We start from the raw sequence: 25,649 nt of genomic DNA on the forward strand, positions 1-25,649 counted from the left end.
AACTACATATGGGTTCGCTAACAGTAAATGATTTGACTACTAGTTGTTAAAAGCCAAACAAACATGTAGCGAATGCCACTGAGCTCTTTCCCCTTTTTTGCACAAGCAACATGCCGAATACCAGTTACCATCTCATAGGAGAAAGCATACAATCCCTTGTGTGTGTGTGAATGTGTGTGCAGGTCAAGTGCATGCATCATATATTTACACAAATCTAATACAAGACTTTCATATTTCTCCAAGAAGAATATGCTACAGCATTATGGTGTTCAATATCAGATCGTCAACCAACAATTAGAGCTGAAGGTTGAAGCACTAAAGAGAATAGAATCATACAAGACGCATTATGGCTACAAGGAAGGGTATTTTACTTGTTTAACATTTTGAAGAGGTAGATTATATGTACTTACCCCTCCATGGTCCTTGCAAGCCAGTAATCAATGGGGCCCCATCAAATCAATAAAATCCCACAAATAATCACAAAAAGAAGAAGTCCAATATATAGGGGAATCATTTTGGTACTTTGTTGTATGTATGAAAACTGACCGAGCACAGTTCTATTCATTCCCGAGATTTAGAGAACCATCCTTCATCAACTTCACACTTAGACTGTTGAATCTCCCTCTCGAGTAATGTCTAGAAGCCTTTCTCCAATCTGTTCCCGTTTTCATCATAGCTGCAAACTCCTCGTAGCTGATTTTTCCATCCTGCATAGACACCAAACTAGAGTGAGATTCAAATCTATTGTTTGGAAACAGCTTTAGCAGAAAAGGTTGGGTCTTCACCTTGTCTGTGTCAACCTCGTGGAAGATGTCATTTGCTACATCTGTACAATCATCTGCTCCATCTTCCATCAAGGCATCCTGAAGCTCATCTGGCTCAATGTAACCATTACCATCCTTATCAAAGTACGAGAAAGCCTTGCGAAGATGTTCATCATTAGCCATTCTTTGAAGATGGAGAGAAATAGCAATAAATTCTCCAGAGTCCAGGGTCCCTTTTCCATTTGTCTCTACCTGTTGTCAATATCATTTCTTCAGATACTTCAAATCTAAAAGAGAAGTATTCTTGTGAAAAGTTTCATAAACATTTAGCAGTTAGCACCTTAACTAATACAACTTTATAAGGTGCCATCTACATTGGAACTTTAATTTGGACAGATAGTGAATACCTCAACACCACCATCACCCCCCGCCTCAATAATAATAAAAATAACACTCCTGAAAAGAACTTTAATCTTGATGGGGACATCAATGGTGAAGTGCAGGAAGTAGGGAGGAGGAAAGAGAAAAGATGAAGAAGAAGCTGCTTGAAAAGAACAAGGGAGAAGACAAGAAGAGAAAAAATAGCCAATAGAGAAATTCAATATCAAGAAGTTACATCATGAACCTTATTTATAGGCCAAAACCAAACCTAATTATAACATGATTAGGAATCTTAATTCTAATATGATTTCAATCCAAATCCTAGAATATTTATAATCATCTAATAGAAACAAATCCAAGTAACAAGATAAATCCTAATTTAAATCTAAATCTAATCTTTGAAATCAAAAATAAGAAACACTATCAAAATATGATTCTAACAAATCAAATATAACTCTCATCATCTAAAGAATAATGATAGATCAAAACAATATAAACTAATCCCTATCAGATTTCTTTTGCCAACCACTCCATATCACCCCAACCAAAAATCTGCAACAAATTTTTTACCCTTTTTTTATCTCAAAAGCAACAGTAAGAAAGAACAAAATATGAGCAATGTATATTTAATAAGAGATAACAAGACATGTAATTGTTGCAAAAGTTGAGATTAAAAAAAAAAAAAGTTACTGTAATACTGTCAGGTATGTAAAGTAAATCTTTTACCAAGAAGTAGTTCAGATGCATAGGTTATGATACAGGATGCAGACAAGATCATGTGAGACCCACAAGGACATGTAAGTTGATTACCACTTATTATTAATCAACTACTTTTCAAGAGCAACTGATATAATCTTGCTGTATTTTCATGTTTTTATGACTTTAAGAGCTTAAGTACTAAAATATATGTCCCATTAAGTTACCATGTTAGGTTAAAGAGTTTCAGAGAATATCAATTGTTGGAAAAATTTAAAAGTTGAAATCTTGATAGCCAAACATCAGGTGATAAGGTTGTTGGGATATTTTCAAGTTAAAGTGATAGGAGATAAGAGACAAGAGAAGGCTACAAGATAAAGAGGATGAGGCTCCAAGAAAGAAGGGGATTAAACAGTCCTTAGAAGATAATTCCAGCAGAAAATTAAGTTTAAATTTTGATTATCTTTATCATATCAGAATTCAAATGTATTCCTGTATTTTAGGAAGATATTTCAGATGTATTCTTGTGTATATAACATACTAGAGATCAATGAAAGAAAGGAGAAGTAGTCCTTTTTTCAATTGAGTATTCTTCCTACTTGTTCTAATCCTTCTCGAGTAATTCATCTAAGGTGCTCGAATACATCTTCTTGGTATTCAGCTTGTTTAAATGTGTTCATGGTATCAGAGCCAGCAATGGCCGGGACCAATCCTTCTACCAAGTCCTCATCATCCACTTCTCTGGCAGGAGTTGTGTTAGGGTCTCAACCTGACAAGAGGGGAGGGTTGGTTTTTGAGAGAGAAAAGAGAACAAGAGAAGGAGAATTGGGAAGAGAGAAAACAGAGGGAAATTGAGGGTGATAAACTGGAAATTGTTCACAAAATTCATCCATACCTCTTATTGAGAGGGTAAAGCCCTTATATAAGCTCATCCTCAACCGTTACAACCATTTAACTCCCTCGGCTCCTATTGTTATTTGTTACAACCTTCCAACTATATCAACAGCTTCTTGTTACAACCTTAACAGCTTATTGTTACAACCTCCCACTACCTTAACCACCATAAACCGCTGTAGGGTCCTGACAAGTTGTTTAAGAGTTTGGGGGTCGGGCTCACATGTCCATAGCATACCACCCTGAAACTGATGAGCAAACAGAAAGGGTGAACCTGTGTTTAGAGGCCTACCTAAGATGTATGTGCTTTGTAAACCAAAGAGCTGAAATAGATGGCTGTCTTTAGCACAATGGTGGTACAACTACAACTACCTAGTGCTATAAAAGGGCCCCATTTGAGGCACTGTTTGGATACTAAACCCCCCTGTTACCTGCAGTGATAGACTCTCTAAATTCCATGGCAGCAGTGGAGGAGTATTTGCAGCATTGGCAGGAGGTCCTAAAACTGCTCAAGAAGGAACTATCCACAGCCCAAAATCAAATGACACAAATCGCTGACAGATCAAATGAAGCAAATCACTGACAGGAGGAGTGATAGGGCTTTCAACGTAGGAGACATGGTGTTTTTAGCATTCGTTTTCTACCACCCCTACCTCCAAGATGAGTCCTAAATACTTTGGATCATTCCCTGCCAAGGTGGGGAAGGTGGCTTACAGACTGCAGTTGCCAGCAGGGGTATAAATTCACCCAGTGTTTCATGTTTCGACGCTAAAAAAATCAGTGGAGCCAGATGCAGCCATTAGTCCAAACCTTCCACTAGTAGATGAAGACACAGAAGTGGAAGTCTTAACCCCGGGCCATTGTGGACAAGAGGGTAATTTACCAGGATACACTACCCCTTACTCAAGGCCTTGTGCAATGGGCACACCTGCACCCAGACCACACATGGGAACCAGACTTGCTGAAGCAGTTCCCATAGGCAGCCCACTTGTTATCATTTCTTGGGGGCAAGAAAGTTTTTAAGGGGTGGGGATTGTCACGACCCTAGGGGTATACTTGTAATTAGGCTGCCATTGAATAAGCTAGTTGTACCAATCAGTTACTGCTTTAGCTACTTGTGCTCTTTCGGTTAAGACACTACATCCGAAAGGACGAGCCTATAAAAAGGCTATGTGTAGAGGATGGGAATTATGTTGAGATAATACAAATTCTTTCCCTCATGATTTCTCTTTCCATCTCTTTTCAATCTATGAATTCTCCCTCCTTTCAAATTCTCCCTCCCTTTCTATTCTTTCTCTCAATCCTTTATAATTCCAAAACTAGCCTAAGCCTCAGATCAGAGGCTTGACAGTTGGGTGTACCTTATGAAAGATAAATCTGAGGCAAACTCCATTGTCAAACAATTTCATGAACATGTTGCCAATGTCCTTCAAGCCAACATCCAAATTTTGCGAACTAACAATGGGAGGAAATACTTTACAAATGACCTAAAACAATACCTTATTGATCAAGGTATATTTCATCAGAGTTCTTGCACCTACACACCCCAACAAAACGGAGTGGCAGAACATAAAAATAAACACCTACTAGAAGTAGCCCGATCCCTTATGTTTGCTAGCCATGTTAAGTTGTTCTAACAACAGCCTATCTCATCAACCGATGACCCTCAAAAACTATTAACCTTTGTACTCCTCTCAGCTGCTTACTTGATACATTCCCTCAAGTCCAATTACTCAACTCTCTATCTCTAAGAATTTTTGGCTGCACTGTCTATGTCCATAATCAGCAGCATCAAAAGGGTAAATTAGATTCCATAGTCATTAAATGAGTGTTTGTGGGATATTCACCAACCTCAAAAGGGAGTACAAGTGCTATAACCCTTAAACAAATTCTATGTTTCATATGATGTTACCTTTTTTGAGAACCAAACCTTTTTTCCCCATGGTTCTCTTTAGGGGGAGAAAGTAAGTGAAGATAACCATCAGGATCCCTCCATCTCTCTACCCATATCACTTCCATCTCATTCCTCTCCCTGCTAAGATTCTCTTCCCTCTCATAGCCCAAATTCAGAAGTTTCAGCACATGATCAGGTATTGACTAGAGGGAGAGAACCTAGTATCATTAAACCAACCATGGTTTATTCAAGGAAACCGAAGGATCGCCAAGCTATATAGTCGTTTGAACCGAGGCCAAGTCTAGAACCCACAAACAAGGATATGATGGTTGAGAACTTAAACCTCCCAATTGCTCTCAAGAAAGGAGTACAGTCATGCACTCAATACCCTATATCAAATCACTAAACCTACACTAAATTGTCTAATCAATACAGGGCATTTGTTGCAAGGGCAGATAGTGTGGAAATTCCAAAGGATATTTAGAAAGCTCTACAAGATCCTAAGTGGAAAGCTATTGTCGATGAAGAAATGAGAGCACTTTTGGAAAATAAAACATGGGAACTGGTTGATTCTCCCCAGGGGGAGAAAATTGTGAGCTACAAATGGATATTCTCCGTATAAAGTTCAAGCTTGATGTGGAGATTAAGAGATACAAAGTAAGATTGGTGGCTCAATGATACACCCAAACATATGGGATTGATTAAGAAGAAACACTTGCACCAGTGGCCAAGATGAATTCAATCAAGGTTCTTTTATCTCTTGCAGTTAACCAGGGCTGGAGACTTTACCAAATGGACATCAAGAATGCATTTCTAGATGGAAATCTAGAGGAAGAAGTATTTATGCCCACTGGTTTTGAAAAAGGAGACAAGGTATGCAAACTTAAGAAATCACTCTATGGATTAAAACAATCTCCTAAAGCATCGTTTACTAGATTCAGCACTGCATTAAAAGGCTTTGGATATATTTAGGGACAAGCTAATCACACATTGTTCACAAAAAAATCAGCAAGTGGGAAAAGAGCTATCCTAATTGTATATGTGGATGACATTGTGATTACGGGTGATGATTATCAGGAAATTACAGCATTGGAAACTCACTTGGAAAATGAATTTCAAGTTAAAAGCCTTGGAACTTTTAAATATTTTCTTGGTGTTGATTCAATTCCCGCTTCACACACTCACACTCAACCCTCAAGAAAGACACAAGACTTCTCACAAAATGGATAGAATAGGATAGAACAAAAACAACACAAACATACACCAAGGGACATCGGATTTTATCCCGATTCGGATCACTTGAATAGGTAGATCTTACGTCTAGACTGTCAGGGGTTTCAGGCTTCCACCATCTTGAAATCAAAATCGTTACAATGCCATGCACTCATAGTTCTACGGACCGAGCTATTCTCACTAAGATTGCAAAGGCTAACAGCTAGTCTTTTCTCTCACACAACGCACAACTCAAGATACAATGGATTCGAGAGAAGAAAGAACCACCCCGGCCCTCTATTTATAGAACATAGGGGCGAGGGATACAAGGAAACAAATAAAAACTAACTAACCGATAGTTGACTTATGTGGCAGTTACCGTTACACAATGCCTAACCGCTTCTAGAAACCGGCCTTTGATCGCTTCCTTTCTCGTATTCTTTCTATCTTCAAAGCCATAAGACTAATCTTAGGCAAACACTTTAAACACTTGGTATGCAAATAGCTCGGAGCAAACACAAAATATTTGTTATTCAAAGGAAATATGTTCTAGATTTGCTAAAGGAAATAGGGAATCTTGGACGCAAACCTGTTAGCACTCCTTTGGAAAGAAATTGGAAGCAAAATGCCACTGAGAATGATCCACCAGTAGATTGTGAATAGAACCAATAGCTAGTAAATAAATTAATATATCTATCACTCACTAGGCCTGATATTGTTTTTAGTGTTGGTGTGATTAGTCAGTTTATGCATTCTCCTACAAAGCAACCTTTAGAGGCAGCTAATCGTGTTCTAAAGTATTTCAAAGGAACTCTAGGCAAGGGAATTTTGTTTAAGAAAAGTAAAAACCGAGATATAGAAAGGTCTGCAAATGCAGATTGGGTCGGGTCAATGGAGGACAGCAAATCTACAATCGAATATTGCACTAAATTGTGGGGTAATCTTGTAACATGGAGGAGCAAGAAACAATCTATTGTGACTAAAAATAGTGCTGAAGAAGAATACCGAGCAATTGCAAAAGGCGTGTGTGAATGCATTTGGATCGAGAGACTTCTAAGGGACCTGAATATACCTAGAACAAATTCTATGAAGTTGTATAGTGACAGTAAATCAATAATAAACATAGTCCACAACCCTATACAACATGATCGGATGAAGCATGTGCATATTGATAGACACTTCATCAACATAAGATTGACTCAAGGGTGTTCAACCTATCCTATGTCTCTACAAAAGATCAAGAAGTTAATATTATTACCAAAGCCTTATCCAAACTAACATTCGAGTTCTTAGTTGCAGTGTTCTAAATGCGCTAGACGCTAGTCGGGCGCCCGACTGGGGCCTAGCGCCTAGGTGAGGCCTAGGCGGGGACTAGAAAAACTATTTTTTTTTTAACATTTTGATGTTATTTTTAAGTAAATTAAAGTTGAAACAACAAGTGAAATAATGAAATTAAGCTTGAGAAAATAAATTGTTGTTTGCCAAGAGCCAACAACAACAAAAAGCAGCAACAAGAAGTTGTTATAAATATTAAATAACATTAACAAATATTAAAATATAAATAATATTTAACTTGTTTGCTTGCAAGTTACAAATATTAAAATATTTAAAACATTAATAAATATTCAAACAACAAATTCACACATTAACAAATATTAACATAAATAACAAAAAAAAAAGAAGCAACAGCAACGCTTGCTGTTTGCTTATTGCTTACCGCAAGGTGAGGAGTGAGGAAGATGAGAGAGAGAGCTGGAAAGCAGAGTGGAATGAAGGTTGGCGCTGAGTCCACCATTCACGACGGTCAATGGCGGGGTGAGCCAAGAAGGCCAACAGAAATGGAAAGCGGTGACGGCGACTCCACAAGAGACGGCAGCGGCGTGCAATGGGAGAGGCTGAGACAGAAAGGGCAAGCAGCGACGGCGACTCGGCAAAAGACAGTCGGCGGTGGTGCACGAGAGAGAGAAGGGGAAATCAACGAGAGAGATAAGAGGTAAGGGGAAACAAAAACCCTAATCGGCCAGGCGGTTCACGCAACTAGGCGGCCGCCTTGGCCGACTAAGCGCCGCCCAGTACCGATTAGCTAGGCCTGCGCCTAAGGGGGCCGATTAGGCCATATTCGCGACAGCCAGTGTTCGCCTAGCACCTCAGCGCCACCTAGGCGGCCGCCCAGGCCGAGTTTTAGAACACTACTTAGTTGGCAAGATAGGAATGATTGATATCTATTCACCAATTAGAGGGGGACTGTTGAAAATACTAAAAAGTTGAAATCTTGATAGCTGAAAACCAGGTGATAAGGTTGTTGGGATATTTTCAAGTTAAAGTGATAGGAGATAAGAGACAAGAGAAGGCTACAAGATAAGAGGATAAGGCTCCAAGAAAGATGGGGATTAAATAGTCCTTAGATGATAATTCCAACAGAAAATTAAGTTTAAGTTTTGATTATCCTTTATCATATCAAAATTCAAATGTATTCTTGTATTTTGGGAAGATATTTTAAATGTATTTGTGTATATATACATATTAGAGATCAATGAAAGGCAGGAAAAGTAGTCTTCTTTTCAATTGAGTATTCTTCCTACTTGTTCTAGTCCTTCTCGAGTAATTCATCTAAGGTACTTGAATACATCTTCTCGGTATTCAGCTTGTTTAAATCTGTTCATCAATGGACTTCATGGTTCAATGAATTGAATGTCAAAGATTATAAAAGATCAGAAATGATCTCTCTGCATGAGTGCAATTGACATCTATTTTCCTTTGTCTTATTCTTATTTACTTGCTACCCCTCTTTCTTCGTTATCTCAAACTTTTCTTATAAGTCTTCTCTTATTTGTTCTTTAAATTCTATATTCATTTTCTTTATTATGCTCATTCCCATATTACAATATCTTGAGAGACCCTCAAAGCACAAACACTTTTGACACCATGTGGAACACCTTGGCAGGAATTTCTAAATGTCCATTGAAATGTGTCGTACAGTGTAGTCAAAAGAGAGATCCTGGCTCGCCTAGGCGCTCAGGCGACGCAAGGTGTCGGGGAAGCACCTCACCTACTACTTGGCTAGGCTCCTTCACTAGGAGCCACCTAAGGGAGCACCTCTGCTGAGGTGTCAAGCACTGCAAGTGCTCACCTAGGCTATGATGAATCAAAATCAAAAGAAAAATTGAAGAAAAGAGAAGGGTCATCAGCAAAAGGAATGTGAAAGGTCTCTCAGTGTAATAGGAAGAGAAAAATAAAAAAACAAAGAAGAAAAGCAAATGCACCTGGCTCCTCTTTGTGTTGTATGCTGTTGATGTTGCTTTTTAGTACTGTTGCACTGTTTCTCAATTAGTGTTTTAATTTTTCAGTCTGCTAATTGTTGCTCCATAGTCAATGTTTTGTTCTATGATATATATATTTTGTTCTAGAATTTTAGTCAATACTTGGTTAATATTTACAATAAAAGAGTTATATATGTGTGCTACAACTATAAGCCTATAACAGTGTAACTTATAACTTCATATATAATATTGTTTGTATGATAATATTTGTTGGCAGATATGACAGCCTAGTTATGGTAAGGTCGGATATGGCAGCCTAGTTATGGGAAGTCTTGAAGAAGAGATCATGCCTCTTTGGAAGTTTCTATAACCAGAATAGGATAACTTCCTAATCTGGTCTTAGGAAAGTTTCCTAATGATTGTGTATATTGTTTCCCTTTATAAATATGTAGTTTTCCTTTCTTTGTATCTTCCTTGTTTCCTTACTTGTATTCATTCTCCCTCCATAAAAGAGGGCCGTGTACATCCGTTGATTAATTATGCAAAGAAGTACTTTTCCACAATATTATATATCATATAACTTTATAAAAATTATGTACCTTGTATTTTTTGTGTGAATATGTATATTATATTGTATGTTTGCTTGCTTTCTTACAAGTATTTAGCATTGTTCATAGTTTATATAAACATTAAACATTTGTTATATAACTTATATTTTGTGTATTAATGTTATATATCATATTGTTTGATTATCTTTTTCATATTAAATATATTTTTTATTAATTTTTTTAAATATAACACCTTGCCTTGGTCAGGCTAGTGCTAAAAGTAGCACCTACAGCCTCGAGCGATATAAGGTTCATAGTGCCTTAATGATGCGGTCACCAATCAAGTTCAAACCAAAGAAGTATGGTCCTTACAAGATTCCAAAGAAGACCAATGACAATGCTTATGTTGTGGATTTGCCTAAACATGGATTTGTCTTACTCGAATCAAAATTCGAGGTGAAATTTTTTCTCAAGTGGAGGTGAATGATGCAGTCACCAATCAAGACTCGGCCCAAGTTCGACCCAACCAAACCGGAACAATATCACTAGAATAGTAACGCCGGAACAATATTTTAATACTTCTTAAGTTTTAGAATTCTACTTGATTTTGGATTCTACTTCATGTTTCTACTTGATTTAAGATTTTACTTGATTTAGAATTCTACTTCATGTTTGATTAGGGTTTTATTTTTATTAGGATTCCAATTAACTTTTATTTATGATTTATTTCTATTAAGATTTTAGTTGGATTTTGTTTACAAATATTAGATGGATTTGGATTAGCCAAATACTAGAAATATGCCTAGAACCTAGAGTTTGTAATCAAGTTTTTCTCAATCAAATTTCAGCAACCTATTTGGGTTTTCTTAGCAAAATAGTCTTATTTTTGAATCTTCTTGAAAGTCAAGCTTCGGCCATTGAAGTTTGCTCTTTTAAGGGTTTATTTTGGTATGTGTTTTTCACACACGCGCTACATGCTGTGTCACTTAAGGGCACCTTTCGCCCCTAACTGCCTTGGTGTCACATTATTACTAGTTTAATAGGATAAGTTCAAAATCAACTATAGCATGAAAACACACATCTTAGACACTTTAGAGACATCCAATATCTATGGTAAGAATATACATGTGTTGCTTAAGCAAACTATACTTGCAGTACAAGTTTAACAGAATAAGTTGAACATCAATTATAACAAAGAATAACACAAACTGATATTTGTTTGTCTACCTTTAAAGTCTAGACTTTTTGGTGAAGAATTCTGAATCTTAAAACTTTCTAGTTTACTGAAAATTTGACCTTTCACATGATATATTCTTCTGATTTCAACAAACTAGATTTACAAATGTATTTGTAATAGAAAAAAGAAATAGTTGTTATCTTCTTGGATATGTGAGACACACATTTTTCTATTCATGTGACTATTTTGTATTGTGTCCTATTTGTTAAAAGTTGTCATTTATCTATTCATGCATCTTGATGTGTCATGTCTGGTCCATGTCATGTCCTAATCATATCTAGTAATGCCTACTCTAGTTTCTTCTCCTTTTGATTTTATTATTAACTTCAAATTTTGATTTTTTACAATACTAAAATATTATTTTTTAGGGCGAGCCTTAGTAGCAACAGTAAGATTACTCATTTGTGACTAGATGGTTACAGATTCAAGTTTTGGAAATAGCCTCCTTGCAAAAAAACAAGAGTAAATTTGAAAACAATTATGACCCTCCCAAGACCCATACGTATCTGGGGCACCCTTATTAAAATATTGTACTTCTTGTTGATGATGGTGATCTTTCTTGACTTGTTTTTGCTTATTTTTTATGAGTGCTTGCAGATTTTTAACATTAGTTTTCAGTATTTAGATGGTTTGTGAATATTATGTTTATAACTGCAGCTAACAATAAATAAATATGTCACTTCTTTTCTGATCCTCTTAGCTTTATCCTTATCTTCTGCAAACCACAATATCCCTTGTCTGTGAGTATGTCCTTATCCATATCCAAGCTTCCTGATACATTATCAGGGGTGTGAGAGAAGAAACCACTTCTTAATATCAGCAGGATAGGGGGAAATAATAAGACCTAATGAATAGTCATAAAGCTGAAGGACTAATTGTTAGATAGCTAGTCAAACCTTTAGGAGGTTTCAACTGATCCAATTGGTTAAATAACTCCTCCAAGGGATCCATTATATGGTCAAAATCTAATTATCATGCTATGGCGTCCTCATTGACACACAAAACATGCTTCCCAGATTATAAAATTACAAGTTTCAAAACAACTCAATATTCTCGAACTAGAACAAAAAATCACACTTGTAACAAAGCTTAATATATATATATATATGTTGAATTTTTAACATCTCATCTAAAAGCTTAAGTTACTAGATGAAGAGCTAACTTTATCTTTTATATTATCATTTTTACTCTCAACACACCCCCTCACTTCACATGCGGCCAGGCTTCACTATGTAACACTTCCAAACACATGCAATAATTTAAATATTGAGTTAGTAGTGAAGTTTGAACTCGTGGCCTTGGCTTGTTCTAATACCATCTTGAATTGCTAACCACCATCTCATTTAAAAGCTAAGTTGTTAGATAGAGGAGGGCTAACTTCACCTTTTATATTATTATTTTTACTCTCAACATATATATATATATATAAAGACAGAAGTATGACAGGAACAAAGTTAAGTTGCTTGTGGACATACTTCTTGACATCAGTGTAGCTGTGAAGTTGATGAAAATAAAACAAAAAATGAATTATCAAGTGAGTAGACTTACAGCCTCAATAAGCATTTGTACTTCAGACTCTGTAAGTTGTGAACCAAACTTTTGAAGACCACCCTTCAATTCTTCAATAGAAACAATACCATCATTATCAGTGTCCATCTTTCTGAACATTTCCTTTATGTCCTCTACTTCTTCCACGGATAAAAAATCAGCAATGACCTACAAATGGAAGCTTTTTCACAATGTTTCTGCAATTGTAGTAGAAACGAAAATAATACCATGTAGATAATCAACCAACCCTAAGGGCCTTTCTCTTGAACCTATTCATCATTGAGAACTGCTTTAATCTTGATTTCACAACATCACCAAGAGGAATATTTGGAGCTTTTTTGGCATTTTGAAGCCAAGGATGCTCTGTTAACACAAAAAACACATTAAAACCAGATGAAACTAACATCAAAACATGCAATTTTAGATCACATGGAAGATTGACATTAAACCTTGTATATATTTATAATAAAATCAGATGTAACCTACTCTCAGTGTAATCCAAAATATCCACAATGTCTGAGAGCAGGCACTAGAAGCATTCTACCATTTGGTAATTAGGACAAGCAATTAGCACTGTTGCCTGAAAAATCTATATGCAGAACAACCTTCTTGTTTGAAACCTATGGACACTCTTCCAAGGGTTAACACTAAAACCTATGGGCACACTTCAATGGGTTTGCATCACTTCTGGTGGCATCTTACTGTTTTTCAATTAGACTTGAAACATATTTTAAGGCCTATATGCACTAGACATTTTGTACATAAATATTCCTTATGTTGTACAGCAAGATATACCACCAAGGGAGTAGGCACGATATATCACTTTTGGTGGCATCTTATTTTTCAACTAGTCATTAATTTTGTTTTGCTTGTTCTGATTTTTGGAACATTACACAATCAAAACAAAATTAATAATGGCAGAGACAAAAATCAAGGCAGCATGTGATTTTATGTGCTAAAGTGTGTCCAACATTCTATGTGATTTTATATAACTATCGTTCCTGTGTGGCTGAAAATGTTGGGTAGTCAAGTATTAACATGCAAAATATAAGCATAACTCCAATATAGATGTTATGATGAATGTGCATTCATACAAGACAAGATAGAATTAAGAATGAGATTGCCCACAATAAAGTTATAGTGCACATTGAAAATAAGATGCAAGACGTGATTAAAATGGTCAGATCATATGAAAAGAAGCCTCATAGACACATTTGTGAGGCAGGCGGATGAAATAGAAAAATTTTGCACCAAAAAGAAATAGAGGAAAACCAAAGAAACATTGGTGGAACCCTTAGACATGACATGGGATATGATGGCCCTAAAGAAGAAAAGGTCATGGACAGAGATAATGGGAAAACTAGAATTAAGGAAGGTGACCCCACCTAATGGCAACCTGTGAGGTAAGTGGATGAAAAAATGAAAATTTGTAACAAAAGATATAAAGGAAGACCAAAAAAAATGTGGTGGTGAACCCCCACACATGCATGAGATATAATGAACTTAAAGAAGAAAAGGCTATGAATAGGAATATAATGGTCTTAGACATGATATAGCTCTGCAAATACCAACATCTTAGGAGGAATTGATTTTATATACCAATCCTCCCAAGTGCACCCATACTTTTAGCCACCACCTTTCTCTACAAGCAACCATTCTCCTTACCAAAATGCCACCCAAATTTACATGCAAAGGTTTGTTGAGAATACTCAACTTTATGACAACCCAAGCCCCCAACCTTGTGAGGTAGACAAAGCTCATCCCAACTAAGAAAATAGTATTTAAACTCATCATTTAACTCATTCCAAATAATGTCTCTTTGAAGCTTCTCTAGCCAACTAATAATCAAGATAGGTGGTCACAAGAAGTAATTTATGTGTGGGAAGGCTAGAAAAGAAACTTCCAAAGAGGATGACTCCACCTCCATTGAAAGTTTTGTTGTTTGGAGTGTGGTAAGTTGTGAGCATTCCAAATCTCAGTGACATTGTGAGGTTGGGTATATTGGGGATTTGGAGTTGAGAAGAGTTTCTCCCTTTCGTAAACCCACTTAAAAAGCGTACTTTAAGTGCAAAGCACAACTCCTTTGAGGCTTTTTGTGGGCTAAGCTTAGCAATTTTACGTGACCACAATCAAAGCACAGTTGAGTTGAGCAATTAACGATAAAAACCACGCTTTTTAACCTGGACTGTTCAATTTGTTTAAGTTTGTGTGATGGTGTGGCTTCCTTACCTAGAAAGGACTGTCAATAGACCTTAAAAGGATCTGAATAGAATCATATGCATATCTTAGAAAGGAAAAAAAAAAAAGACCCCAGATTCCTAAAAATGCCAGGACTTCTAATGGAAGATGAAGAGTTCAAACTTTTTGTCATCTCAATGTTCAATGTCTTTTCAATGAAGAGTCCAACATATTCAATGAAGAGTTCAGACCTTTCATCTTTTCCTTTTAATGATTGCCTTCTGATTGTTTATATTTTTTATGTGTATAAAAGTTTATACCCTTATTTCATTTATGTGTGCTGCACTTCGCTTAAGCATGCACTTGGGATCTGCACTTTACACTTTGTGCTTAAGCTCCATAAGCCTTCTGCACTCAAGTGTGTTTAGTGCTTTTGAAAACACTGTTCACAAAGTGAATTTCTACTCCTCCACTTATGAACATAGGCCTAATGTCAAACCACGTTAAATCTGGTAACTGATTTTAATCTTGTGTGGGGACTACAGAATCTATTTCTATTTTGATTCCCTAACAAGTGGTAACAGAGTCCAACAATCAAAGGTTTTGATTCAAACACAGAATTTAGAGAAGGAGAATTTCATACAATAGAGTTCTATTTTATTTTGTTCAAATCAACCCATTTGTCAAGACGGCCAAGTAATCTCTTAGTCTACCAAACTAATAATAGATCAACCCATTAAGCAAGGAGATTCAATCAAACCTAGCTGGATCAGCACAACCAACACTCACAACAACAATCCAGTCCCAAATAGATTGAAGAATTCTGACAACCAGAACTGGTGAATCAGAAGCCTAACCAACCAAGAAAACCCATTTGCTCACCAGAGCCCTCAATCGTCATTCTACCACACTGGTTCATTGGCATCCCAGCAACAGGCACAAGCAAACAATTGTGCTGCAGTTAAACCTCCAGAGAAGCCTCATTGATCAAGAACCATTCTAACAAAGGCATCAGTTGTTAGTGTTAGTGCGCTTAATGCTAGATTTAGATGACATTTAGCAATTGTATTTTAGGACTAATGAGGTAAATTTTGCAAATATAATAAAATATGTTTTCATATTTTAAGGTCATACCTTCATTCATACCTCTCCAATCTATATATAAATGAACCCTTAGATTTTCTGATGAAAGTCTTATTCTTAAGTGTTAAGAATATGTGACAAAGACTTTTGGATTAAGGATTTCTTAAAGGTATTCACAGTCCTTAAATTTCTCAGAAGATGGCTATAATTAATCCATTACAGACTGTCACATAGGCTACTATCTTTGATTAGTATGAAATACTAACAATAAATGATAGTGAGTCGCATGGCATAATCCATGAGATGGATATAGTAGACATGTGGATAGATGTAAGTTGAACATCTACTGAATGTAACGCAAGTGATAGATCATATGGCTGAGATGATCGATGATCTGTCACTGACTTCGATTATGTAAATAGTTTTTAGACCGAAGGCAACACAATTGTCTTGTATGATAGTGACTAAGATTTGTCTTTGCTAAAAACCGTCCAATTACCAGGTGAGAGGTGAACATCCTATGTAATCAGTGGTGGTTGTGATTGTATAAACCCTTGGCCAAGGTGCACATGATTGGAAAGGTGTTTCCAATATCGGAATGAGTTTCAATGTGTCATCTCGATCACACTATGCTAGATCTTGGCATAACTATCGAGTTAGTGAGTTTGATCAATCCATAACTCTCACTCGATCCGGATGTTAGTCGATGGAGAGATTATAGTACACGGGAATCGAAAACCCAAATATGTTCTCTTCAAAGTATGACTTTATTACTGGTAAGATCGCCCTGACATAATGCTAATTGTCACTCGAGGTCCTTCGAGGTACATCAGGGAGATGGAGAGATCCTCATTGTAGACCAAAGTGTTCGGTTGGAAAGTGTTTGACGTGTCTTGATTGCTGCTTAGTGGTGAACCTAGAAGGCCACACGCATATCCGAGTGTAGTGATTGACTAAGTGATAAAAGCTATAATTAATTAATAATCATCATTAAGAGTTAATGATGACATCGTTAAACGTTAACGAATTGGATTTAAATTAGCCGGAGCAATTGTCAAGCATGTCGTTAAGAGTTAACAGCCATTAAGAGTTAATGGCGAGCCTCGATGCAATTTGTGAAAATAGGGAACGAAGGAACAGAACTGGTCGACCGGCCTTGGAGGCAGTCGATTGGATCATCCCGAACTAGTTAATAGGTTGAGAAAACTGTTGACCAATCCTTGTTGATTCATTGCGAATTGATCAACCGGTTGCTTGCAAACTGTCAACCATTTCCAACAGCGAGAGTCGCGATTCGACACGATTTTTTTGTTGTTTCTGCAACAGATTCCGTGGGATGAGTGGAAGAGAAGGATGACGGAAGGAAGGCATGCCTAGGGCACGCCTCTTCCCCTCCAGCCTTGCTCCTCTCTCTCTCCTAGTCGTTTGTCCGAATTTGGGAGCTTTTAGGGTTTTAGGGCTTGATATATAAGGGAACAAAAAGGAGAACGACCAAGGCTTTTGGCTTGCTATTGGTTGTGTTTTCTCTCTCAACCAGTATATTCTCTCTTCTTCCAAAGCCTTATAAACCCTTCTTGTTTGCTCCATTGATTCCTCCATTGGTAGAGTAGCAATCCAACCATATAGAAGGTTTATATTGGTTGTGGAGATCATTCCCTTGAACCTATTTTCAGCCTTATCATTCTGCAAGTAGCTTAGCTAGCACATAGGCTAGTTTGCAGGACTCAGCCCCTATTCAAAGTGTGGACTAACTAGGGCCCTCGTGCTTTCGAGGGTCAGACTAGTCATTCGAGGAGCCGTTTGGGAGCTGTCCAACGAGCAACCGTTGCTACCACAAGAGGATATTCATACTCTACATCGGAACGAAACTCTCCAATGATGTATATTTCTAACGCCATACAAAATGGATTCATTTCGTATTGCATATGGTCTATAATATCGAGTCTTGCAAGGCGATTTAGTTTTTATTTCCATTGCGTATATTGTATGTTTTCAAAAAAGTTTTGAAAATGATAAAACCTTTGCATTGATACACCAAATGTTGGCATTCCTCTTCATCAGCAACCTATCTAAAATAACCCATCAGTTCCTCAGCAGTAACCTTTGGTTTTGGTGAGCCATTAAGGAAGACAGAGGCAACCAGCACTGTCACAGACAACGAGCAAGCCTTTTTCTTCTCAATAATTGAAGAGGGCTTCAATTTTAGGTGCAAGACAAACTCTTGTTTTTTTGGTATCCAAAATGTCCCCAGACCTTTTTTGACCTTGATCTGGATCTAGCAAGAAGGAATCCAATTTTGATAGGCCTTTTCTCTCCCTGACTTGATTTTTATTTATTGCAACCACGCAATTCAATATTGAAAATTTTGATTGCACAAGTGGCTTCACCTTATGGCGAATTAAGATGGATGTTATTATAGTACAAAACAGGCTTAAGAAAACTATATTGAAAAAGGATGAGAAGAAGCCAACTTTTATGATAGTAGAACAACTTGAACATTTGGATGAAAAGAGTGCCTTTCAAATGAAGTCTTGCTTGTACCTGCATTAGACAAAATTGGAGGAACTGTACATGACAAAGACCTGAACTCATAAGTTGGTAGAAAGTAAACTCTTAAAACTCTTGGTGATGATTTTAATACCCTTATGATATATCTTGAGAACGTTGGCATTAATTTAGATGGTGAAGATAGAGTCATGGTATTGTTATGCTCCTTGCCTCCTACTTATAAAAATATTAGAGAAACAATTCTGTATGGAATGACAATTTTTACCCTTACAGATGTTAAGATTGCTTTGTTTTCAAATAATTTGATTGTTGAAGAGTTGATTGGCTACAAACCAAGCTCAAGGTATAATTGCTAGATAATGGACTAAAGAAAATGGCTAACGTAGCAGAACAGAAAAGCAGCTCAAAGTTCAAGCACCAGAACTTGGCATGCAATAACTATAAGGAGAAAGGGCATATTAAGGTAGACTGTTTGAAATTTCAGAATAAATAGCAAAAAAGAAACTCACAAAAGGATAAATTTGCTGAAGCCGATGTTGCTAAGAAAGAGATTGCAAAGATGTTATTGCAGTTACTGATTTAAGCAATCCAAGATGTTTGCAAAATTGGTTTTTGGATTCAGCTAATTTCTTCCACATGTGAAGATGCGGTCACCAATCAAAACTCGACCCAAGGCCAACCCGATCACATCGGAACAATATCACTGGAATAGTAGCGGCAGAACAATATTTTAATACTTCTTAAGTTTTAGAATTCTACTTGATTTAGGATTCTACTTCATGTTTCTACTTGATTTAGGATTCTAATTTATGATTCTACTTGATTTAGTATTCTACTTCATGTTTCTACTTGATTTAGGATTCTACTTCATGTTTGATTAGGGTTTTATTTTTATTAGGATTCCAGTTAACTTTTATTTATGATTTATTTCTATTAGGATTCTAGTTAGATTTTGTTTACAAATATTAGATGGATTTGGATTAGAGGTGTCAAAAGGGCCGGGCGGCCCGCGGGCCACCTGGCCCAGCCCGTGACGAGCCGGGCTTTGGCCCGGCCCGTTACTGTTCATACTGGCCGGGCCGAGCCCGACCCCCATTAGGGGGCCGGGCTGGGCCAAAGAAATTGGGCCCACGGCCCGGCCCGGCCCGTGGCCCGTTGGGCCCTTATGGGCCGGGCCCATGAGGCCCTTATGGGCCAATAAGGCCCTTACTCATTTTTTTTTTTAAATTTTGTTATTTTTTAGTAATTATTGATATTGGATACTAAAAAATTTAATTTCGCAATATATATAAATAATAACCATCAATTAATCTATTTAAAATTTTTAAGTTAAATTTTTTATATATTTAAATTATAAATAAACATTCTCCTTTTTATATGTACATTATTTTTCATATCAATTCACAAGAAAAATTATAAGGCATATAGAATTTTGAAATATAAAATAATGAAATAATATTTAAAACTTAAGAATTAAGATAGAAAATATTTTAAAAAGAAACAAATTAATTTTTATATATGTATTATTTTGATATTTATATATGTATATATTATATGTATTATTTTTAAAAAAATTATTTTAAAAAAAGAAAAAAAAAAAGGGCCGGGCCCACCAGGCCCGGCCCTCTAGGCCCTGTGGGCTAAGGGCCCGGCCCGGCCCGGCCCTCTAGCCCACGGCCCGGCCCGGCCCCTTTGTAGGGGGGCCGTGGGCCGGGCCGGGCCCTATCAATGACAAAAGGGCCCGGGCCCGGGCCGGCCCGGCCCGTTTAAAAAGCCCGTGGGCCTACTCGGGCCGGACCGGGCCGACCCTTTTGACACCTATAATTTGGATTAGTCAAATACTATAAATATGCCTAGAACCTAAACTTTGTAATCAAGTTTTTCTCAATCAAATTTTAGCAACCTATTTGGGTTTTCTTAGCAAAACAGTCTTGTTTTTATGTCTTCTTGAAAGCCAAGCTTCGGCCATTGAAGTTTGCTCTTACAAGGGTTTATTTTGGTATATTTTTTTCACACGCGCGCTACACGCTGCATCAGGTGGTATCAGAGCGGTTCATCAATCAATCAGATGGCCAATCTTGAAGGTGACGGTAGCAACTAGCCTCGTGACAGTGATCGGGGGTTGCTCGCGGTTTGGAGAGCAATCGAAGAACAACGGGAAATAACTCGTACAATGGAGCAGCAATTGGAGCCAATCCGCAACTAATTGGGCATTTTACAACGAGTTAAGGATAATCGGAACCGAACTAATAGCATGAATCAAGCCGGCTATGTTAAACCGGGAAGACCAGCCATTAATCCTAGAAGACCAATGATGGATGATAGCGACGATGAGGATGATCTTGGTCGTATGATAGCCAACCCTAGTGGTAAAGGGGTTAGGAGGAATGCGCAGCAACCCAAGCATTGGGGAAACGATGAGTATAAACTAAAGAATGGCTTTTCGATGAGTTTGGAGCTTGATTTTGAAGATTATGTTGTCCCAGCAACCTCAACGTTTGCAAACTCGGGTCTAATTTATGCTGCTAACATAATAGAAACTCCAAGGTTATTGACTCATACTAGGGTATTTTCTAGTCCCGAGGGCTCTAGCATTACTTCGCAACCCAATGATGGTGACGTTTCTTCTGATCGGCTTGTGACTGTAAAGGAGATGGAGGTCATGGTAACAAATCCTTCTACAGTTTATTCAAGCTCTAGCATGGTCGAATCGAAGGCAATAGGAACATATTCACCTTCGCGATTGCAAAAGCAAGAAGGTCACACGAATCTCTTTGTGGATAGAGGTGTTGGATCTCCCAGGCTAGTTAACTCGGGTAGTGCAACTACTTTCAGTATTAATTTGAAATTAGATTCTAAAACTAAGAATATTGTAGCAGCTGCTGCTATAGCTGATCAAGTGCTTAGACTAGAAGAGGATTCAAGCATCAATATTTTTAAGTGATGGAGAGACTGCTGGTAGTCATGGAATAAGCCTTTATTCAAAACAGTTGCAAAAGAATGCTTATCCTAGCAAGAAAAATCTACGAATGAATTCAGAAGCCGTTGAGGAGTCAAAATCAAGAAAGCAAATGAGAAGAGAAAGACCTGTGATAAGATTTACCAAATTAGAGAAGCACCCAAGATAGAATGTTCAACGTCCTCAATCTAACAGTAATAATGCAATGGAGGCAGAAGGCAACAAACATGGTGATGGTTGGACCCATGCCAACGCAGATATGGCTAAGAAGGGGAGGAATGTCTTTACTCATGTTCCCTTAGCAAAAAAGTTCAAGCGGTTTAGGAAGATGTCAAGCAAAGGTTGCACAAATAAGAAGTACAAGGCGACAGCTGACAAGCATAGAAAGCACAAAGTATTTGAGATTGAAGATGAAGTCATGATATTCTTGAAGAATGAACGGATTCCAGCAGGAAAGCAAAACAAGTTCAAGTCAAAGAAGTATGGTCCTTACAAGATTACAAAGAAGACCAATGATAATGCTTATGTTGTGGATTTGCCTAATCATATGGGTATTTCTAAACATTCAATGTGGCTAATCTCTCTTTATACTTGTCGAACGTGAATTTGTCCTACTCGGATAAAAATTCGAGGTCGAATTTTTTCTCAAATGGAGGTGAATGATGCGGTCACCAATCAAGACCCGACCACATCGGAACAATATCACTGGAATAATAGCGGCAGAACAATATTTTAATACTTCTTAAGTTTTAGAATTCTACTTGATTTAGGATTCTACTTCATGTTTCTACTTGATTTAGGATTCTAATTCATGATTCCACTTGACTTAGGATTCTATTTCATCTTTCTACTTGATTTAAGATTCTACTTCATGTTTTATTAGGGTTTTATTTTTATTAGGATTCCAGTTAATTTTTATTTATGATTTATTTCTATTAGGATTCTAATTAGATTTTATTTAAAAATATTAGATGGATTTGGATTAGCCAAATACTATAAATATGCCTAGAATCTAGAGTTTGTAATCAAGTTTTTCTCAATCAAATTTTAGCAACCTATTTGGGTTTTCTTAACAAAGCAGCCTTGTTTTTGCTTCTTCTTGAAAGCCAAGCTTTGGCCATTGAAATTTGCTCTTTCAAGGGTTTATTTTGGTGTGTTTTTTTCACACATGCGCTACACGCTGCGTCATGAGCCCTAATAGGACTTGGTTCTCCCCTTACCAGTTGATAGTGGAGTTGTCTTGATGCATAACAATGCATTGGGTGAGGTTGTCAATATAGGAATAGTACAAGTCAGAATGCATGATGATATAGTAATAACAATGGAAGATGCAGGCATGTTCCAAACTAGAACAAGAATCTCATTCCTTTGGTACATTGGATTCAATGGTATAAGTATGCAGGTAGAGGTGCAATATAGAGAGTCAAATCACCATGGCTGCCATAGTGTGATATAGGACAAAAAGGTTCAGAATTTATGTTTTACAGAGATCTACCATGACACACAATAAGGGAAGCATGATTATCATTATCAGGATGTAGAGGTAAGACAGTGAAGGCATATGAAGCTAGGCTATACGAGCGAAAGAGCATGATTATATCAAGCAAGCAATGACTTCTCACATTTATTGATGACCACACAAATAACAGTTGGAGTTGGGTCTACTTCCTGAAGCAGAAAAATGATGTGTTGATGACTTTTAAGCAATAGGTCATGTTTGAGAAGCAAACAGGTAGATATATTAAGTATTTGGGGATAAATAGTGCTTAGAATTCTATGAAGGTGAGTTTAAGAAATTTTGCAGTCACTGGATATTTTCAAGCACACCTCAGCAAAATAGAGTAACAGAAAGGATGAACAAGACACTCTTAGAGAAAGCCTGATGTATGTTATCTAATGTCAAATGGGTATAACCTATCTCTGTAGCTTGCTATTTGGTTAATCACTCACCATGAACATTCATTAGGTTCAAGACACCAACTGAGATATGATCTGGTAAACTTGGTAATAATTCTAATTTCAGAATTTTTTGGTCTCCAGCACGTGTCAAGACCTAGGTCTTGAATTTAGGTATTCAGAATGAAAGGAACGTAGAATGAGCAAGAAGAATGTAGGGAGAGAGAAGCAGAGATAGAAACAGAGAAATAGAGAGAAAACAGAGATAGGAGGGAGAAAGAATTAGAGAAAATGTATTGAATTAGTGTTATCCTCAATACAAGTTGGATTAGCTTTTTATACAGCTAATCAACAGGCAGTTACAGGATGTAACTGAAAGTAAGTTGGCGCTCAAGTTGTGGCTCACTGTAACAAACTGCTTAACCACCAAAAATAATCTGCTACAATGTTCCCTCACAATAGTACATACACCCTATGAGAGTTTGACATGTTAAAGATGAAAAATAAGATCCTATTATTCTAGATCTAAAAGGTGCATATTTTTGGGACGGTCCTAGGGTATAATAGTAACTACAGCTTGTAGCAATTATTGTATTGTACCTTGTTTGCTGCTGTGCAAGTTGTACCTTTTAGTTAACAGTTACAACTGACTGAAAGCAACTTGTATTTTTCGGTTAGTTGTTACAACTGAAAGCTAGAAGGCCCATAAATAGGCTACTAGTTGGAGGATGGGAAATTATGATATGAAAAAAACAGAATTTATTCCCTCCAAAACCTCTCTCTCTCTCTCTCTCTGTTCTTTCTGATCTCTCTCTTTCTTGCTTTCTCTCTCTCTCAATTTCTTCCTAAAAACTTAAGAAACCCTAGGTCAGGTCTAGGAACCCGACATTTGATATCAGAGCAGCTGATCCTTGGTTGCTGGTATTAGAGCAGCCGATCCTCGGTTGCAGAATTCAGATCCAGGTTATTCTTGGAAGCTGTTTCAGAGGCGAAATTTTGAAGAATTGAAGTATGGAGATGGCAGAAGGCATTCGGATGAAACGTTGTGAGATTGTGCAGACGCTGGAGAGAGGAGTTCAGGAAAAAATTTCTAGTTTGGGCCAAAGGCTGGATAGATTCCTGAAAAATGTTTTCAAAGATGCCTCAGGCCAGCCCACCATTGGATTTTCCTCCAAGATCCACTGCAGAACCAATTTTTACAGGAGCTGGAATCCTTCCTCATACTTCTGACTTACAGGAAGCCAAGGAACGACCTGAATTGGACCAGATCAGTGAAGCTAAGACAGTATCCTTGGGTCAACAGAGAAAGATCAAAGGGCTTGAAGCACAACTTCAAGAAGCTGAGGATATTGTTAGCAACCTCAGAGAAGAGCGAGTTGTAGCAGAAAGGGAGAGAAACGGCAAGCTATAGCATATGGATGAACATCATGTTGCTAGTGAGGAACAAACATCAATTGAGAAGAGATTGGATACTTCTCAGTCTATAAATAATTGCACTCAGGGAATTCGTGCATTTGCAGAGAAACTGAGCGCTGGAGAATTGTCTTTTTCTGATGATGTGAATTATGAGACAAGTGCAAGAAAAGATGGAGAAGGTGAATGGATCCATAAAGCACATACTTGTATGACAGAGAAGAAAGCTGGAGTGCAGGCAGATGGTAATTGTGACTAGGTAAAGAAAGTTAAGTCTCACAGATGGAGAAGTACTGTTAGTCGTAGGAAAAAGAAAATAGCCTTGAAAAAGAAAAGGAATCAAACTTCTCATGTATCTTCTACAGGGGCAGATTCAGTCAAAGAGAATGCTCAATATGATGCAGATCCTTCAAAAATAGTCCCAGCATTATCAGCAGATACAGAAGACAATGGTACACCTCCGCATCTCAGAGATGTTACTCAAAGTAATGCTGACATTGTGAAAGCTGTTAGTGCTGAGAACACAATGAACAAATACAAGATATCTGCAGATAAATTGTTGTTGACAGGACAGGAATGTAGGTCTACAGATGATTCAAGAGTTCCAGTTTGTAGAATGGATGTTAAAGAAGTTGACATGCCATTGATTAATTCAAAGGAATATTAGGAAAGAAGAAATAGTGGCCCAGCTACTGTGATTTCTTGGGGACAAGAAATCTTTCAAGGAGGGGAGATTGTCATGGTCCTAGGGTATAATAGTAATTACAGCTTCTAGCAATTACTGTATTGTCCTTGTTTGCTGCTGTACAAGTTGTACCTTTTAGAAAACAGTTACAACTGACTGGAAGCAACTTGTATTTTTCAGTTAGTTGTTACAACTGAAAGCTAGAAGGCCTATAAATAGGCTACTACTTGGAGGATGGGAGATTATGATATGAAAATAACAGAATTCATTCCCTTCAAAACTTATTTCTTTCTTTCTGTCCTCTCTCTTTCTCTCTCTGTTCTTTCTAATCTCTCTCTTTCTCACTTTCTCTCGATTTCTTCCTAAAAACCTAAGAAACCCTAGGTCAGGTCTAGGGACCTGACAGGGATATAGAATTTGATGGATGGATGGTAAATCACCTAAATGCATTATTAGTAGAGATAATTTTTTAGTAATCTGTCATACTTTCACT

At 37.3% G+C, this 25,649-nt stretch overlaps 1 protein-coding gene across 1 annotated transcript in view; it reads right to left on the bottom strand.

Annotated features, from left to right (window-relative positions):
* Window positions 1-203: 203 nt before the first annotated feature.
* LOC127788460 (calcium-dependent protein kinase 13) overlaps window positions 204-25,649 on the bottom strand; it is a 48,841-nt gene continuing 23,395 nt past the window's right edge. The window contains exons 4-7 of the mRNA XM_052316746.1: window positions 12,682-12,797; window positions 12,435-12,602; window positions 786-1,016; window positions 204-707 (exon numbers count right to left, since the gene is read on the bottom strand). Coding sequence (XP_052172706.1) covers window positions 558-707; window positions 786-1,016; window positions 12,435-12,602; window positions 12,682-12,797 — 665 coding nt within the window. The 3' untranslated portion in view covers window positions 204-557. The remainder of the gene's footprint in view (window positions 708-785; window positions 1,017-12,434; window positions 12,603-12,681; window positions 12,798-25,649) is intronic.

The sequence above is a fragment of the Diospyros lotus genome, chromosome 13 (assembly GCF_014633365.1).
Source record: "Diospyros lotus cultivar Yz01 chromosome 13, ASM1463336v1, whole genome shotgun sequence".
In the NCBI taxonomy this organism is placed as follows: domain Eukaryota; kingdom Viridiplantae; phylum Streptophyta; class Magnoliopsida; order Ericales; family Ebenaceae; genus Diospyros; species Diospyros lotus.